The following is a 19,457-nucleotide window of genomic DNA, read 5'->3' on the forward strand; positions in this document are numbered from 1 at the left end:
CTCGTCTCTTTACTTACCCCTAGCTACCAAGAATCGCGCGTCCTCTAGCGCCCGGGTGGTTAGCGCCTGACGGCGATCCTGATGCGGACGCTGGCCCTTGCTGGGGTTTCTTTGGGAGAGTGGGCAGACACATCCCACGCGGCGCCTCCAAATGGCGATGTGCGGCTCGGTTGCGGCCCTCGCAAGCTACTACGCGTAAACAAAGAAACCAGGGAATGTGCTTTATTTTGCAGCCAGCACCTTCATCTCCTTGCATTGTGCTAAATGGAGCCCTTGGCTATTGTTTGTGCACTGCTCTATCGCCTGCAGCTATAGATGGTCAAAACGTGCAGCCCGCCCCGACCCGGCACTAACACTATTTGGCACTGACACTATTTGACACTACATTACTCGTACTAAGCTTTAGTCGTGATGTGCCGTGCCAGCACTGTGTGCTGGCCACTCGGCCCAGTCACTACACTACAAGCACTTAACCGTGCTATGCTGTGTCTTGCCGGCGGCACGGTCAGCACGCCGTGCTAGTGCCGGCCAGGCATTCCACCACAAAAAGGCTCAAAACACTCAAAATTCGAGTTTTGGGACGGATTCGAGGAGACCGGAGGTGAGAGAGAAGGATGGGAATAGAAGGGGAAGAAGTCCTTCGGTAGTGCCATGCCGGGCCGACGGTGGAGGCGCAATGCAGCTTCACCAGCCAGACTGCGGCTCCGATCTAAATCGGACAGCCGAGAACGAGAAGAGAAGGGGAGTCGAGAACGAGGGTGATGATGTAGCACAAGGCAAGACTAAATGACCCAAAAAGATGGCCATCGGCGGCCGGCGGCACAGATCCGGCGGTCGGAGCGACCGGGAGAGGTGAGCACCAGAGCCAGTTGGACAAGGTGAGGGTTAGAGTTTGGGAGGGACGAGAGGTGTCCCCTACGGCATATATATACGCCGGCCGTTGTGACAGATCTTAAGTGTGCTTCCGGTCTAGTAAATCTGTAAGGCTAACGGCTAGTATCAGATAGGTACTGTGCCAGCCCCGTGCCACCCCATTATCCGTGTCGTGCTCATGCCAACACTGCGTGCTGGAGTTACAGCCCACGCACTACACTATGCATGTCGTGCTGGCACTGCCACTAAACACACCGTGTCGTGCCGTTTTCCGTGCCGCCCATCTGATACGGTCCATTTAGCCATCTATAGCTGCAGCCAGCAGCTAGATGTAGGCAATGAGGCAAAGGCTTAAAGGTGGTCTTGTTCAAATGAGGCGTACTTTGAGGACGAAAGCAGATAAATCACCTGCAACATAAAAGAATACCGTATGAGGACATGACAAATTTGGGAGGTCCATATACTTTGGTCTAAAGCAGCAATCCAGGTTCAGCTCCAGAATCCCAGACCAGCTCAAGCGGGCAACAATAGACAGACACAGTAGCAGACCCAGCTGAAGAAAAATGTGAGGAACAACACAGGTATATAACCGAACGGCCACATCGCAGAAGCGCCAGAGAGAGGCCAACCAGCGAGCAGGATGGCAGGAAGGGTGGCAGGGCGGCTCCAGCGGCCCAAGGCCAAGAGCTTCTGGACCCTGGTGCGGTGCCTCCTCCTCTGCAGGAGCCGCAGGCCGCCGGCGGCGGGAGGCGCGGCGGAGGACCGGAGCGAGGAGAAGAGCGGCCTCCTCAGCAGGAGCTCCCTGGAGCAGCTTCTGGTCACGGATGCCGGCCGCGCTGCCGGGGACGGAGACGTTTGCGCCAAGAAGCACGGCCAGCCGGTGGCGGCGCTGGCACGGCCGGTGTCGTCGGCGGCTGCGGCGGCGGCAGCCGGAGGCCGTGACGGCGCGGGCGCGCACCGGCGGTTCGCGTTCGGCGGGTTCCGGCGGCGGCTGCTCATGAGGCGGCCGTGGCGGCCGGTGCTCGTCGCCATCCCGGAGTGACCATCGATCAAGTGCTTCTCGGATCAACGACCTGCGGCGGCGGACTCCGATCCACGCGTTCCACTCTTCTTTGCGGTGTTTAGATTGAGGGACTTCAAAAAAGTCCTAGGGACTTTTTAGTATTTAGAAGTATTAAATAAATATTAATTATAAAACTAACTGCAGAACCCTGGGGCTAAACTGCGAGACGAATCTAATGATGTATCTTAATCTATGATTAGCGAATGGTTACTGTAGCATCACTGTAGCCAATCATCGATTAATTAGGCTCATTAGATTCGTCTCGCGAAAAAGCACTCAGCTGTCAAAAAACATTTATAAACAGATTTTATTTAATAATATAAAATAGTAAGATTCCTTTTGATGTGATAGGGACTTTTGGAAAAAGTCCTGGAGCCAAACAAGCCCTCAGATGCGCTTGTGCAGTTGTGCCTGTAACGACTTTGCGTGATGCTTTGGTTCATCTTTGTTCGTTCCAACCTCTCCTGCGATCTGCGAACTGTCTGGTTTTCTTCTTTCGAATGTAATGCAACTTGTACATGAACTCGAACGAGATATTTGGTTCGGAAAAAATTATTTAGGCTCTATGATCTGCAGCTACCTCGATGTCCGGTAAAGCAAACCCAACAATGATTAGTCCAAGCTTTTCTGCGAACAAACATTTCTGTTCAAATTTGTGAGTTTTCAAATGAGATGATCTGAGAGCAAGTATAGTGATGCTGAGTAAGCGGACGACTCAAGTTACACGTCAGAAAAAAGTACAGCTGGTGGAGGGAGAAAAGAGGAGAGAGAAGGAGGTGAGCGACTTGTGAGCAGGGTTTCATTTTCCGACCGGACCGGCCTAACCGCCGGGGTCCGGTTCCGGCTAACCGGTCCGGTTAGGCCGGTTACCGGTCGGAACCGGCCAAACGCAAATTTGAATTCAAAATTCTCCGTTGAAGCAGTTCTAACCAGTATACCGGCCGGTATGCCGGTGACTTGGAAGGTCCGGTTCTTAGCGGCATACCGGCCGATTATTCCGGTTTACCGGCCGGTTTGGCTGGTATACCGGTGGTTTCGAGCAGTTTTCCGACGCTTAAAAAATGGATCCCCGGTGTGAAATAAAAGGAAATTTCGGCATTAGCTATGCACATTTTAATGTAAATGACCTTACCAAAGCAATAATTTATAATCATGCATACAAATTCAATAGTAATAAGCGTGCATACAAATACGGAGTCATACACCTATACACATGAAATGAAAGTTCAACGTAGGAATGGAAAGACCCCCATTTGGGACGCGGTTTGGTATTCGGCGGTGGACATCAAAGCGATACCTCGCACTCTAAGCAGCTCAGCCTTGTAGTGTTGTCAAGTTTGGCCCGTCCACGCCGATGTTATCTGCAATTCCTGAACTAACATAGTATAAAAATGGGGGTCTTCCCATTCGTACATCCATCTCGTCGGTGGCTGCATGCTGATGTCAGGAATGGGGTAGTGAAAAGAGTGCCTGGAAAAACTTGCATCCCACCACTCCATACTTGAAAAACTTGCATGAGTATATCTACCATTTTCGGTATTCGCCCATTTGCTGTGTTGGAACTCAGTAGATGCCATCCACTTGACCAACTCACCGCCGATTGCGTATCCTAGGAAAAAAACCTTACCTGACCGCGGCTTACCGCCGCTAGTTGGCGGTTTGCCGCCTCTCCAGTCCGGTAAACCGGCCTCCCCGGGCGGCTAATCAGACGGGATCGGTAGATCTGCTACCGGTCCGGCTTACCGGTGGGGGAGACCGGTTAGCCGAGCTCCGCGCGCGGCTAGCCGGTGACGGGCGGCGGACAGGAGTCAATGAGGGGAGAGCGGATGAGGGAGGCGCGACTGAGGCTTCTGGTTCTCAGACGCGAGGTTAAATGCACGCTGTCGCGCGATGGGCCTTAATGGGCCGCCGTTTTTTTCGTTTTCTTTTTTTATTTAACTTATAAATTCCGCAAACCATACTAAATGAACGAATTTTTGAGAAAATTTGACACCATTAGATTCGTCGCACCTTGAAGTATTTTTAGGATTTTTTTTGATAATTTTTCATTTTTATAATTCAAATTTAAATTTTGAATTTGGACCGGTTTCATACCGGACCACACCGGAACCGGGCCGGACCGGTTTGACCGGTAACCGGTCAAACCGGACCGGTTACCGGCGGTTTGGTGAGCCTTTCTTGTGAGTCGCCGGCGCAAGCAGGCGTATGCGCTCTCCCACGAATCTTAGGCCCTGTTTAGATCTATACCCGTAAACCTCGTAAACGCAAAAAAAAATCACATCAAATATTTTGACGTATGCATGGAGTAATAAATGAAGTCTATTTACAAAACTTTTTGCATGGATGGCTGTAAATCGCGAGACGAATCTAATGAGCCTACTTAATTCATAATTTGCAACAGTTATGCTATAGTAACCATCTGCTAATTATGAATTAATCATGGATTAATTAGCATCATTAGATTCGTCTCGCGATTTACAATCCATCTGTGCAAAAAGTTTTGTAAATAGACTTCATTTATTACTTTAAATTTGTAAAATTCCGTCGAAATTTTTTTTACACTCTATCTAAATACGATCTTACTGGTGCACGCTGCCCTGCAACACAAAAAGCATTCAAGATGTTGGGGCCCGCCACTACACATCTCTGTGGTGAGCTGGAACGCGAGTCGCTCGCCAGCAGCGACTCCATTATCCTTGCTCTGACTGGGCTCCTTGGCACTTGGCAGCATCCCTGGATAGCCGCGCGGCCGCGCCCAAGCTATCAAAGCTACAGTAGCAGCAGCTTTGCTTTAGCACATGTGGACAAACGTTCAATGAAATCGGGGTCATGTCTGTTTTGATGTTTCGCTATCTGATCTATCTACGGAGTATCTTGCTTTCGGCGATGACGACGACCGGGTCGCTTTTAGCAGGCATTCATGCTGCGCTTGGCTGGGGTGGGCTGGGCTGGGCAACACGGAAGCTTAGCTGAATTGGGCTAAATGTTGGCCCATCTTTAAAGTAAGCCTTGTAGAATCGGGTCTATCTGAAACGGGGCTGACAAAGTCCTGTTCGCACGTGTTGGGCTTAATCTGCATCAGTGACCTATTTGGGTTAGGATTCTTTACAACTGAGGGTGTGTTTAGTTCTTCCGTTTTTGTTTAAAAAAATTCTTTCCTTATGAAATTTTGTTTTTCATATTTAAAATATTAAATATAAATTAATTACAGAATTCGTCTATAAACCACGAGACGAATGTGTTTAGTTCCCGTTTTGAGATTTTGAAAAGAATTCTTTTCATATTTAAAGTATTAAACACAAATTAATCATAAAACTAATAACAAGACAAACCTAATAAATTTAATTAATTCATCATTAGTATTATATTTACGGTAACAATTTAGTGTCTAAATATGATCTAATTAGATGCCTAATCACAATTTAATTAGGTTCATTAATTGTGTAATACGACAATTTACAATTCTTTAGAATTTTGAAATTTGGATCCAAACACACCCATTTGATCCATGTCAATCTGTTACCTTAGGCTGTCCAAACCTGAATGCGACTGGGCCTAGATCATCATTCTGATGAAACCAGCTCACGAGATATATATTCTCAAACTCCTTCCAAAAAGTGAAAAAGATACGGTTTTTCTCAAAAGAAAAGCACCAGTGTATGGGATTCTTTTTTTTTTGTGAGATGGACAAGAGTAGAAAAGACGAATATATACAGACTCACCAAACATAGAAAATACAGACTAGCATTTTTTTTGTGAGATGGACAAGAGTAGAAAAGATGAATATATACAAGAACTGCTTTATTATTTATTTATTCACTCGCAGAAAGTCGAACATACAGACTAAATAGAAAATACAGACTAGCACATGACACCAGAGCAGGCACTACCATGGCAGGCTGAACAACAGTACACACACCAAAGCAGAGCAACGACAGACTGTAGTAGCGCCTTGGCGTCCTCCGGCAGGCGGAAGCGCCTCATGAACTGGCCGCTGCTGCGCTCGACGCGGTGCCACTTGTCGTTCTTGTCCTCCTTCTCCTTGCTGCGCTGGCCGCTGATGACCAGCACATTGCCGTCCTCCACCTCCACCTTGACCTCCTCCTTCTTGACGCCGGGGAGGTCGGCCTTGAAGACGTGCGCCTCGGGGGTCTCCTTCCAGTCGATGCGGGCATTGGCGAAGGCGGCGGTGTCGGAGCCGGAGGAGGACGATGGGACGATGGAGCGGAACATGCTGTCGAAGGGGTCCCAGAGGTCCATGGAGAAGGGGTCGAACACGTTGCCGCGCCTGACGAGCGACATTGCTGATGCTTCTGTGTGCTTGGATGAACTGAACTAGCTCTGTGGATTGCAAGAGTGCTATAGGAAGAAGGCTTTGTTATCTCTTTGGTGGTGTTGTGTGTTCTTCGGTGGGTTGCAGCTGGGTGCGAGGCAGGGTATTTATAGGACGGATTGTGTGAGCTCGTACAGGCCCTTCTGGAGTTCTCTAATTGTCTCTGATTGCTTCCAGAGTACTCGGGCGCCGCAGAACGGTTGCTTTCCTGACCGACCGTGTTCGCTGGTGCTGAAGACCGCTGCTGGAATAGTATGAGATAGAAAATATTATTGGCTGGTTAGTGTTGGAGGCTACTGTTAAAGTGGTATGAGAAAAAAATACTGCTGACTGGCTGGAAGCCGTTGGAGTAGAACAGAGGAAAATACTGCTGCCGTTCTTATGTAAACATTGCATTTGCGAGTAGCTTATCCCGATGTGATCGCTGTTAAGGATTGTACACTAGTGCCACATTTGCAGATAACGCATGCTAGAATGAAGGGCCATGTTTGGTTAGGTCACATCACAATTTCACAAAAAGACGAATGTTCGCATGGAGTACTAAATGAAATCTATTTGTAAAACCTTTTCAGAGATGAGTGTAATTTTTCGAGACGAATATAATGACTCAAGTTTCATCATGATTGGCTACAGTGATGCTACAGTGACGCGCTCAATTATTCAATAATCGTACGGTCAAAGACCTCATTAATTAGAGTAACTGCTATAGTACCATAGTTGTGGAGGTAATTTTGTAATTAGACTTTATTTAATATCCTTAATTGGTGGTCAAAGTACCAAAAAAATTTCATGAAAATGTTTTCACCGGTAAACCAAACATGGCCAAGAGAAGCGAAACTGATGTTACTACGTAATCATGCATGGAGTACATGTGGCAACTCACGAGTCACGAGTATCGTCGGTCAAGCAAATTATGCGTTTCAAAATTTTTTTGTAAAGTTCTCGTCACATCGAATTTTTGGACAAATACATGAAGCATTAAAAATAATTAAAAAAATAATTAATTACACAATCTAACTAATTAGCATGAGCTGAATCTTTTAAGTCTAATTAGTCCATAATTAGATATTATTTGTCAAGTAATAACGAAATGTGTTACAGTATCAAACCCTAATTTTTTCACCAACTAAACACACCTTAAAATGATCATTTTTTTTAAAAAAATGCTACTAGTAGAGTACGAAGTACAATGAATGAAGAGAGGGCTCCGGTCACGCCCCAGCAAAGCAAGCGGACGCCAGGACACGAGACCGCTCTAGAAGATTGTGGGGCCTTCCTGGGGAGACGACGGGAAGGAACGAAGCTGATCTGGAAACCAGAACAGGAAGACGATAGACGATGATGCTGGAGAGAGCTCCAGACAATTCACCCACCGCTCCCGACGAAGCTATAAATTCCATCCCCTCCCACCGCTCAGCTCACTCCAAACCGAAGATCGAAATCGCACCGAGCTCGAACAGCGCACACATCATCATCGTCTCTTTTCTGATCCCACGCAAACGTTTCAGGTTCCCGTTCGCAGCAACCCCCGCCGACAATGTCGCTGGTGAGGCGCAGTAGCGTGTTCGACCCCTTCTCCCTCGACCTCTGGGACCCCTTCGACAGCATGTTCCGCTCCGTCGTCCCGTCGGCCGGCGCCTCCGACTCCGAGACCGCCGCCTTCGCCAACGCCCGCATTGACTGGAAGGAGACGCCCGAGGCGCACGTCTTCAAGGCCGACCTCCCCGGCGTCAAGAAGGAGGAGGTCAAGGTCGAGGTGGAGGACGGCAACGTCCTGGTCATCAGCGGCCAGCGCAGCAAGGAGAAGGAGGACAAGAATGACAAGTGGCACCGCGTCGAGCGCAGCAGCGGCCAGTTCATGAGGCGGTTCCGCCTGCCGGAGAACGCCAAGGTCGACCAGGTGAAGGCCGGGCTGGAGAACGGCGTGCTCACCGTCACCGTGCCCAAGGCGGAGGAGAAGAAGCCTGAGGTGAAGAGCATCCAGATCTCCAGTTAAGCGGCCATGGACGCGGGTTGAAGATGATGCGATGTGATGCTACGAGTCGTGCGTGCTTGGCTGCGTACTCTGTCTGTGTGTGTTATTGTCTTCTTGAGTGTGTGGTGTGGACGATGTGTGCTTCCCTTGCCGCTGTACTTGTTTTTGCTTCTTCCGTGTAAACGTCCTGTGGTTCCTCTGACAAATAAATAAAAGCAGCTTTCAAATTTACTGAGTACTACGTATATTGTTGTTGCATTTTGCAATTTTTGCTTTTGTTCGTGGTGTTTGCAAGTCGTAATTCACCGTCATGAATTCGTCCCAAACGCCGGGCAAAGCCCAAAAAACGTCAATGTTTGGTTTACGCATAAAAAATTTCGCAAGAAGAGAAGTCTGTTTGTAAAATATTTTGCAACTCATAAATAGGTGCAATTTTAAAAGCTGAATTTAATAAGACTAATTAATTTATAATTAGATATAATAATGCTATAATAATCATGTTCTAATCATCCTCTAATTGTATGGTCAAATATTTTATCAGTTACAATACTGCTACAGTAGTTGTGGAGGTGGTTTTGTATGACTTCATTTAATACCTCTAATTAGCAGATAAAGTGGCGAAAAGTTTTCGCGAAATTTTTTACACACACAACCAAACACGGTTCGTCTAATTGTGCTTTAATCTTTTAGGCTTCCGAAGCAGAGTGTGCGTGTAAACATTCCTTTCTTTCATTGTGCTCTTATGTTTTGATTAACAGCAATATACGAAACATATCTCCATCTCTACGATGGTGCATAACACCGTATATTCATTTTCGACCATTTCTTCCTTGCTTTTAGCTTTCGATTCCCTGCTCGAGAGAGGTTTGGCAACACAGTTTTTCTCCCGTTGAACTGTGATAAGATTAGAATTTAAATGGTTGATGTGTGATAGGACTAGGATTTAAGTGGTTGAGGTTAGGGTAGCGGGGCTTGTAGCAATGTCTGACGGTCATATGCAATGGGTGGTAATGGATCGTGACCCTAATGATTTCTTCATAATCTTATTTGGTTTTTAATTTTTTAACTCAAAATTGTATAAGATTATGATTTCTTCACAATTCTATTTGGTCTTTAATTTTTTAACTCAAAATTGTATAAGATTATAGTTTCTTCACAATCTTACTTGATTCTTAATTATTTTAGCTCAAAATTATATAAAATTAGAGTCCGACTCTTTTAAAATCCGATTCTTAAATTATCTAGACTAAAAGTTAAAATCCTTTACCACCCTTAGCAGAGTGACAATGTGACGTTACTGATCTTCGAAGGCAGACATCATTTATATATGATACAAGTTGTAGTCGAAGTATTGGGTATGTAAGACCATCACCACAATGGCTTAGAATTGACTATACAGGGATGGGACGGCAATGACTATACACGTTGGATTAGCGCTCAACCAATGGTTAATTAAGGGCGAGGGCTTTTGCCCAACACCAGCCCTGTTCGGCTGGGCATTTTTGGCTGCGCTGGAGACCTGGAGTTCCAGCCAGCCAATCAGCCTCAGCCAATCCTTGTAGCCAGCCCCCAGCCGATTCAAACGGGGGTGCTGGACTGAGAAAGGCGCAGGGTCCCCGACAGGAGAATCGGGATGCTGGACTGAGAAAGGCGCAGGGGTCCCCGACAGAAGAAGCAGCCACTGGCTGCTGAATGGCTGGGCTGGTAGCCCAGCCTGAGCCAGCCATACCTCAGCAAGCCGAACGGACCAATCACCTTAAGGTGGGATCCATAAACAGTTGGACATAGCCATCTATAATGAGCTTCAAAATTCTTATGGTTTATCTTGAAAATAAAAAAGCATCTACATACAACTGCTCACTATTCTAAAGTGGATTGTTTGAGAGAGCAAAGGGGAAGAGAAATTACTTTTTATTCACTATGGCTTGACCTTAAGCTTAAGATACACCATAGAAATCTTTTAACTATTGCTAACTTGCACAATGTATAAGATGCACTATATAGATTACATTTATTGGAAGGAGAGGAACACAATATTTTTTTGACCGGCGCGAGTCCTCGATGATAGCGCTTCTGACAAAAATAAAGCAGGAAGCGGGGGCTTGGGGCGTTGCGGGTGCCCGGCACCTGCTGAGCATCTTGGGTGATTAGTGGCTGGTCGCTGGGCCGCCCTTCTTATAGTTTTTTGTTTGCTTTTTTGTTCCTTTCCGTTTTTTCTTGAGGAACCTTCCGTGGCTCCTCGCCTGTAACTCCTTCTTTATTAATAGAAATAGACACGGTATGTGCTTGTTCGTTCAAAAAAAAGATTATATTTATTGTTTAAGGTCACCATTTTAAGTACATTGTGGCTGCCCTAAGAATAGAGAGCACCATGGGAAGAAGTAATAAGGAGGAATGAGATGAAGATGAGCAGTTGACTATTCTTTACAGGAGAAAATTAAATGCTGATGTGGTTACAGAGCTACCGATGAAAACACACCACTTAAAATACATGAAAAAAAGGGGCCAAAATGGTATGATGCTGAATAGCGAACTCTGAAACAAGCCAAAAACACAAATGTGCCCAATATTCAGCATTCTGTCTGGATTTCAGCATTGAGAAAAGCTCCAGCCTAGAACATGGTCACGTAAGAATGGAATGTAAAAACACCCTATTATTATATCATTAAAAATAATTAAAAAGGATAATATATGCTTATTTTCCTATTCTTCTTTTTCTTTCCGTAGATTTTCATTTTCGTATGGACGCTAGTTTAGTGCGCTGACTTGGTTTTAATGCCTCCATTGGCACATGTGGCTTGACCTAGGCCCTCGGGCCTTGAGTGTTGCTGGAGTTTAGGGCCGTGTTTGTTTCCGTAGCACAAGTAGCGCACATGATTCCCGAGAAAAGAATCTCATATGCATGGAGTACTAAACGAAGTTTATTTGTAAAACTTTTTCACAGATGGGTGTAATTTTTCACGACGAATCTAATGACAGTAATTAATCGATGATTGGCTACAGTGATGCTACAGTACCATCCTCTAATCGTGCGGTCAAAGGCCTCATTAGGTTCGTCTCGCGAAGTAGCGCAGGGTTGTAGAGTTAGTTTTGTAAATTGACTTTATTTAGTAACCCTAATTATTAATCAAAATTTTTGTGCTACTCGTGCTACTCCAAACCAAGGCCTAGATCGGGCCGTCCGCTATCGCTCCATAATTCATTTCCCTCCTCTGACGGCGCTCTGTGTCAACTGTGTATACTCGTCGCAAAAAAAAAACTGTGTATACTTTGCACAAGGAAAAAATAATTTAATAATACTGGCATATATTTTGAAATGATTGTAAATTTTAGCCTCACTGTTTATAGTTTGATTGTAGGAGTACATATTTTATATGAATATTTATAAAATAGCTAGTAAAATATAACATGCAATTTTGGTAAGACCTTTTTTTTAAAAAAAAAACTTTTTGGGTCCACCATCTGGTGATCATTTCCTCTTTAATTTAAGAAACTAAATAGTCAAACATATTTTTCAGTCAAAGGGTAAGCAGTGAAAGCTAAAATCGTTTGTTATGCTACATGGTAGGACTGTAGGAGTATAGTAAACTGGAGTAATGTTGCCCACCTCGCCATCTGACAGCGGGCCACAACAATAATCCGCAACCAGTACTTCAGCAGTACCAGTAGATCGACCGACGGGTCGGGATGTTTCTTCACAAGTTCTCTAAACAAAATCGAATCAATCCAATCTTGCTCGCAATTAGCTGATCTAGAAACTAGGGGATGCTAGAAAGAATTAAAAGAGTGTCTTGCTCGAACTGAACTGAATGCAGCGGCAACTCGAGATACACGAGAGCCATCTAGAAGAAAAAAGAAAAGCAGAGACCAGAGAAAGAAGGAAGAATATGCCGCGAAGCAATCGGAAGGTGAAGCCAGAGAACTCCAGACGGTTCACGCGACACGTCCGGCATCAACCTATAAATAACCTGCCTCGTCCCCAACCTCGAGCCATCGAGCAGAGCACGCAGACAGAGCAAACGCATACAACCTTCAGCAATCCACTCGCACTCGACCGCGCTCAGTCACCTAACCGACGACGATGTCGCTGGTGAGGCGCAGCAACGTGTTCGACCCCTTCGCCGACTTCTGGGACCCCTTCGACGGCGTCTTCCGCTCCCTGGTCCCGTCCGTCGCGCCGTCGGGCCGCGACACCGCCGCCTTCGCCAACGCGCGCATCGACTGGAAGGAGACCCCCGAGGCGCACGTCTTCAAGGCCGACCTCCCCGGTGTCAAGAAGGAGGAGGTCAAGGTCGAGGTGGAGGACGGCAACGTCCTGGTCATCAGCGGCGAGCGCAGTAAGGAGAAGGAGGACAAGAACGACAAGTGGCACCGCGTCGAGCGCAGCAGCGGCAAGTTCCTCCGCCGGTTCCGCCTGCCGGAGAACGCCAAGACGGACGAGGTGAAGGCCGGGCTGGAGAACGGCGTGCTCACGGTCACCGTGCCCAAAGCCGAGGTCAAGAAGCCTGAGGTGAAGGCCATCGAGATCTCCAGTTAAGCAACCCTGGTCCCTGGACGTGGGAAGAAGCTGTGATGATGATGCTCCGGTTCTGGTCGTGATCGGTTGATGTCTGTGTCATGCATAAGCATAACCTGCTGCCTGCAATCAGTGTTCTCTGTATGTAATCATGCATGTTGAGCATATATGAAAGTAAATAAAGCACTACTCCTGCATCCAGCATCCTTTCTGGGAGAAAACGAGTGCAGGCTGTCCAGTTTTTCCTTTCACATGTGTTCTCTTCCTCTGCTTTGGAACAAGCCAGGGCACAATTCCTCTTCTCATTCTTGGCTTGTTCCAGCAAGCTGAACCCTTAGCACAGAGATGATCACCTCGGAGAACCTCCGACAGTCTGTCCTCTTCTTATTGCAACAAGTCAGGAAAGATATACAGTGATCAGTCATTAGTGTTGGCGCAAAACTATGGCCAACACACGAACGCACGGTGAGCGACGGCACAATTGTAGCGCCAATGCTCAGATCGGCCAGACCGGTTTGCCAGTGTAGAACGGCGAAATCCGACGAACGCTCGCCCGGGAGAGACCCGTCAGGGCGGGTGCGCGTGCGTAGGGTTGTTCTAGGATCGGCAGATCACCTAGAACGCCTTTAGACGTCGCGGAGACGTAAGAAGAACAGCAGATGGAGATTGGAAGAGCTAGGGTTTGAGGAAGTCGAAAAACAATGCAAAGTAACGAAAAGTAACAGGGGTGTGTTTAGTTGGTGAAAAAGTTTGGATTTGGGTACTGTAGCACGTTTCATTGTTATTTGATAATTAATGTCCAATCATAGATTAATTAACATTGTTAGATTCATCTCGTGGGAATCAGTCAGACTGTGTAATTAGTTATTTCTTTTAACTATATTTAATACTTCATGCATGTGTCTAAAAATTCGATGTGACGAGTACTGTAAAAAATTTTTAGAAACTAAACGGGGCCTAGATTGATATGTTTTGATCGATTGGATATGCTCAATCGGCCGTGACCCTTTATATTTATAGGGAGGGGAGGTCTTACCTCATCAGGAGTCTAATTCCATACAAATTCCGCATCAAAATACAACTCCAATCCCAAACTGTGCAGTTTAGACCGGTCTGACAGGTCTACCGGACCGGTCTGACCAGTCCGACTCAGTGTCAAGTTTTCCAGAGGCCATAACGCTCACATCCAAACTCCAAATTAGGCGTTCTATATATGCATTTCAATCGTCTCGACGAGAGCTACACAATGGTGAAGTTCAATTTGCATTTTGACAAAGTCACCTTGACCGGTCAGACTGGTTTGTGCATACCGGTCTGACCGGTCTGCACAGTCTGTCAATTTCGGTCAACATATGCCCTCCTTTTTTTTGGTGATGCTTGCATACCAAAAAAATAAGCACCTAGACCAAAATTGTCTAAAGACGATGAAAAACATGCATCAACCATATTTTGTTCTAAGGGCGATAAATTCTATCGGTCGTATCTTGCTTCTTCTTCAAGCTGATGACGAAACAACTTGCTTAGGCCTCCATACCTGCTTTATGGTCGCCGACCTTGCTGGTATAACCTCCACTTGTTGTTCTATGGACTCCTTGCGCATCCGTTGCAGCTTTCTCTTTTGGGTATGAGACAAGCCTGAGGGAAACCACCTCGGCTGTAAGTACTTTGAATCCTGTTTTGCGCTCTTCTCTACTTCTTTGCTGCAATCAACATCTTCTTTGACCAGATTATTGCTAGTAACAATCGGTCTTTGTGGTGAAGTATTATTTTAATATATAGAAAGATACTGAATGTAATATGATTGCATATGCATCCGACTATAATCCTTATGCGTATAAAAGTAAGGACACCAGCAATACCATGGAGCAATCGGTCCATTGGATGAGGCATAATTACCTTGACCTGATCGCTCTTAATGTTCCGATGATGGCTTCGTATCCTTAACCCTGTTTGATGGCTCCTTCAGTTTGTGGACATCTCCCTTCTTCTCATATTTGGCCAAGAGCTCTTTGAAGCTCGGCCTCTTTTTGTCTTTAGTTCCGGAGGAATTCCCAGATTTACTGGGCGCACCGGTCAGACCGATCTTAGCACCGGTCAGACCGGTCGGACCGCTATTTGAACCGATCAGACCGGTCGACTTGCTGTCGGCCCCTTTTTACTTGTCCTGCCCCCGAGCGTTGAAGTCTTTGCTGCAACTCGAGAGGTCTTGTTCTGTAGCACCCCTTTCTCATGCCTTTCCTCACCAACGATTACATTTTTTTCCTTTAGCCAATTCGGCTTGATGCGGCCGAATCAACACTTTTGGATTTGACAACTCAAGTGTATGAACAGGAAAAGGATTTTGATCAATTTGCATTGCAGGAACAACCAATCGTCCTTCATTTATGGCCGATTGTATTTGACTACGAAGAACGTTGCAATCATTAGTGGTATGAGAAAAAGTATTATGTAACTTACAATATGCGCGCCGCTTCAATTCATCCGTTGATGGAATAGTGTGAGAGAACTTAATTTTCCCAAGCTTTGCCCACTCATCGAAAATCCTATCACACTTTGTCACATCAAAAGTGAATTTCACCTCATCATGCCGATTTTTAGGAATCGGCTTTAAAGAAGTACAAGTGCTAGGCTTATCATTAGACGACCATACAAATTCAGCAGCATATACTTCATTACCCTCATCATCTGAAGATTCTCCTTGTAGCACATGCATACTAAGACAGTCGGGTTTAAACTTTGCATCTTTACTTCGGCTTTTTTGAGCCAATGCCCTCTGCAACACTTGATTAACGGTTAGAAACTTATATCCTTCTAATTTTTCCTTAATATGAGATCTCAAACCATTAAGAGCTAATTCAGCAAGATTCTTTTCAGAAATAACCAAACTATAACGTCGTTTTTTTGTATCTCTAAATCTTCTAACAAATTCAGCAACAGATTCATTATGGTTTTGCTTAACCGATGTTAAATGACATAGCCCCAATTCATTATCACCATTGAAAAAATGCTCATGAAATTTACGCTCTAATTGAGACCATGTTTGGATAGAATTAGGAGCTAATGCCGAAAATAATGAAAAAGCAGTACTAGATAATGACAAAGGGAACATTCTAATTTTTAAATGATCAAGACTACCATAGATTCCCATTTGTGCATTAAACTGACTAACATGCTCCCATGTAGTCCTACTATCCTCCCCAGTGAATTTAATAAATTCAAGCACCTTGAAATTATGAGGATATGGTATGGAATCAAAACTCTCTGGATATGGTTTTTGACAAACAAGACTTTTATCATTAAACTCTATGCCGAAAGATTCTTTAAACATAACGGCCAAATCTTTCTTATGCTTCTCAAGTATTTGATTAAAATAAGAATCATTTGGCCTTTGAACATTGGTACTAGAATTGTTCGGCATTTGTGGTGCATAATTCGGCTGTGTATATGGTGTTTGCTGCGAATAACCATTGTTTGGTATTGCACCATACGAATATCTCGAACTTTGGGGAGGCATAGTATACGGATTATAAGTCATAGTGGCGTATGGAGGAACACAATAACCAATAAATTCATTTGTTTGGATAAAATCAGCCTGAACAGGAGGCATACTAGTAATCGGTTCAGAAGACGACTGATACGCCACCAGAGCACCAGGACCGATCTGACCGGTCGGGTAACCGGTCTGACCGCTCCATTGGCATTGTATTGCTCTAGAGGTTTCTGACCATCATAAAAATTTATCGGCATGCCATACTGTGGTGCAGGTGTTGCCGATGATTCAGGAGGCATAGTATGATTTTGAAAAGTACCAGCAACATTAGACATAGGAGCACTGTCAGACCCGGGATAGCGGGACTGCTTATAGACCTAGAATGTTCTAGAGTAAGGGATAACTCATGGATGTACCTTACCTCTTTTGTAACTACCCGAATAGGCATAGAACTAGCTGCAGTACAATGGAAACTACCTGATTGTATTGTAGTAGGACTCCAACTGTACTCGGCTAGGACTTTCCATGTAACCCTGTCCCCCCGGATATATAAGGGCGGGTAGGGACCCCCTCCAAACAATCATTAACACCTAAGGCAATACAAACCACACAGGACGTAGGGTATTACGCAAACTCGCGGCCCGAACCTGTCTAAATCTTTGTGTTCCTTGTACCATTGAGTTCTAGAGCAGTCGATCCCTAACTACAAACCCTATTGCTAAGGGTATCCCTGAGCAGGCTTGGCGGTAAACACCGACAGCTGGCGCGCCAAGTAGGGGATTCGGCGAGTTCACAAACGAATTCGATGGCCGAACCAAGCAACGCCAACGTCGTGCCAGAAGGCACGACCTTCGTTTTCGGTTCCTAGGCTTGCACGGCTGACAAAACTGGAGGCCTTTCCAGCCACCTTGTCACACCTAAATCGACTAAATCGAAAACCCGCTCCCAACTTGCCGACATCCGTGAGTCTGCGGATCTCGACGAGGACAGAGTTCCACCCGAACTCGACTCGGACAAACCGGGAAACATGTCAACTCAAAATCGAACTCCTGGTTTCGTCGAGTTCGACATAAATTCTGATTCCGAAAAGCCTCACTTTTCCAAAACTCTTGGAAAATACCTGGCTCATCTCAAGATAATCAAACGCCCTAAGATCAAAAACTCAGAACTACTCACCGGAGTAGATCAAGTTTCGCGATCAATTGAGGGCTGCATCAAACTTGCAGAAACCGCTCTCAGCTCATCTGTGCCACAGCAGAACCCTAAAGCACTAAACCCACCGCAGAAGAGGTCGGGCGATATGCTCTAAGGGGTCGATCGGGTAAATCCGAAGCTTGCCAACTGCATTAAGGTGGCTGAAAGCACTCTACAAAACAAAGAGCAGAAATTGGGACGAGGAATCTGACGGGGAGCTGGTGAGGCAAATCCCCAGCTTGTTCGGATGGGACCGTCTATCTCTAGGATACCTCAGAGCCCTTCACTGAAACCTGCTCACACTTGGACTCCGAAACCAGTCGAGTCCAAGTTCGATCAGGACTTTGATCGCCTCATGAACGGTCTCGAGAACTTTGAACTGTTTGACGATCTTGAAGAGTAGTCAGACAACGTCGAGCTATTCATGGACGCTATGGCCAAACCAAACGAGCATGCCGACGCCCTTTGGGAACTGGCCAAGCTTAAAAAAGGAAAAGCCAAGGCTCCAGAACAATCCAGCGACTCAATCTATGACAAACCCTGGATTAAGGAGCCTGAGGTGCTAACTCCTACTCAATCATGGCTACACTGGATGAACGAGAACGCCCTCCGTGTAGAGATTGGCATACCGCTTCTCGCTCACCCAAAACATACATACTCAAAAATCGGTGGGCTAACCGACTCCGAATCCGAGTACTCCTCCGATCCGGAGGAACAACTAGACGACCTAATCCAGTATAGTAAACAAGTCGAGTCCAACTCGGCTAAGAACCTCAAGTCCGATCAGGACTCCCTCCCTAACCTGATTATATATGCAACGCCGCAAGGACGAATGGTGCACCTCAGGAAGGCACAAGATCCCAACGCTTCTGCCTCACAGCTAGCGGATCTGCCTTACCAACAGAGCACTCCTTTAGACCCGTCCTCAAGCAAACAAGACCAAGAAATTCAAGACCTCTGCCGTGAAATCCTCATGGTTCGTATCGCCGAAGAACCTGAGGGTGATCCCATGGAGCGTCTCAACCTCGACGACTACAATTCTGATGATTTCAACGAGTACCTTTCCGACAACATGGAAACTACTCCTCCTACAATCACAGAAGCCCAAGTCACCACCAAGGAGGATCTACCCGCTCCTCCCCCTCCCCCAGCAGTGACCGTCACCGTCCAACTAGATAAGCAGCCATTTTCGTAAACAGCTGCATACTATCTGGGTAACCGAACAAGATCTATCCTAAATGGTCAACTACGAAAACCTCTCAAGGAGTACAGATAAGCCCTTGATATTCTAAAATAAGTTGACACAAGTTTCCCGCTTGCTTGGTTTACTATGGGAATCTCCGTTACAGAATCTTTTTGCCTCGAGTACTTGACGGGTACTACTCGCTTGCTTGAGATACAAAAAGAACTTCTGTTTTCCCTTAGTACTCTGAGTAGTTGTCGAGAGCTGCCTGTCTTCTTATCTATCAAGAAACTTATTATACCTCCTAAAATACTCAATAAGAGTTCTCCCCCCGATTGGACAACAAAGTCCATATTAGCCACGTGCTAGTAAAAAAAATTCCTCCAAAAAAGGTGAATCTCTCTCTTCAAAAAAAATATAAGAAAACAAAAAAATATAATAATAAAATAAAACACTACTCGCTTTTTGATTCAATCAAGTTTAGACTCCCCGGTGTCCAAAACTGGTAGAGTCCTTGTTTGTTTCCACCATTGTTTTTCTTTTGAATAAAAGCAGGTACAAGAATAAGTGTGGGGGAGATATCTCAAAATGACCAAGTGCAAACTTGTTCGAGATCTCTCTCCCAACATGTTGCACAACATCGACGGTCCATCACGCTGAAGACTGGGACAGTTCCCTCTTCTTCCTCTACAAACGATGGTTTGTGCAACACAACCCTCTAACTCCCCGATTCTTGAGTTTAAGCATTTTGCATGTTTATCACTATAACTAAACTCAATGAATCTTGCCAAGCCAATTGTGCACTCCATGCGCTTCCATGAATAAACTTG

The 19,457-nt window shown here is 45.7% G+C and overlaps 4 protein-coding genes across 4 annotated transcripts; 3 read left to right on the forward strand and 1 right to left on the reverse strand.

Moving 5' to 3' along the window:
• Window positions 1-1,375: 1,375 nt before the first annotated feature.
• LOC120673212 lies at window positions 1,376-2,502 on the forward strand. Its single transcript, XM_039953961.1, has 2 exons — window positions 1,376-1,983; window positions 2,323-2,502. The coding sequence occupies exon 1, from the start codon at window positions 1,514-1,516 to the stop codon at window positions 1,913-1,915; it is 402 nt and encodes a 133-aa protein (XP_039809895.1). The 5' UTR covers window positions 1,376-1,513; the 3' UTR covers window positions 1,916-1,983; window positions 2,323-2,502.
• Window positions 2,503-5,782: 3,280 nt separating this feature from the next.
• On the reverse strand, window positions 5,783-6,350 carry LOC120673211 (16.9 kDa class I heat shock protein 1-like). The gene has a single exon (XM_039953960.1). It carries the CDS (start codon window positions 6,236-6,238, stop codon window positions 5,798-5,800), a length of 441 nt encoding a protein of 146 aa, XP_039809894.1. The 5' UTR covers window positions 6,239-6,350; the 3' UTR covers window positions 5,783-5,797.
• Window positions 6,351-7,437: 1,087 nt separating this feature from the next.
• On the forward strand, window positions 7,438-8,482 carry LOC120673209 (16.9 kDa class I heat shock protein 1-like). Its single transcript, XM_039953957.1, has one exon. It carries the CDS (start codon window positions 7,807-7,809, stop codon window positions 8,263-8,265), a length of 459 nt encoding a protein of 152 aa, XP_039809891.1. The 5' UTR covers window positions 7,438-7,806; the 3' UTR covers window positions 8,266-8,482.
• A 3,768-nt stretch (window positions 8,483-12,250) lies between these two features.
• LOC120673210 (16.9 kDa class I heat shock protein 3) lies at window positions 12,251-12,961 on the forward strand. Its single transcript, XM_039953958.1, has one exon. It carries the CDS (start codon window positions 12,326-12,328, stop codon window positions 12,779-12,781), a length of 456 nt encoding a protein of 151 aa, XP_039809892.1. The 5' UTR covers window positions 12,251-12,325; the 3' UTR covers window positions 12,782-12,961.
• The last annotated feature ends 6,496 nt before the right edge of the window (window positions 12,962-19,457 follow it).

This window comes from Panicum virgatum, chromosome 5N, assembly GCF_016808335.1.
Source record: "Panicum virgatum strain AP13 chromosome 5N, P.virgatum_v5, whole genome shotgun sequence".
Classification (NCBI taxonomy): domain Eukaryota; kingdom Viridiplantae; phylum Streptophyta; class Magnoliopsida; order Poales; family Poaceae; genus Panicum; species Panicum virgatum.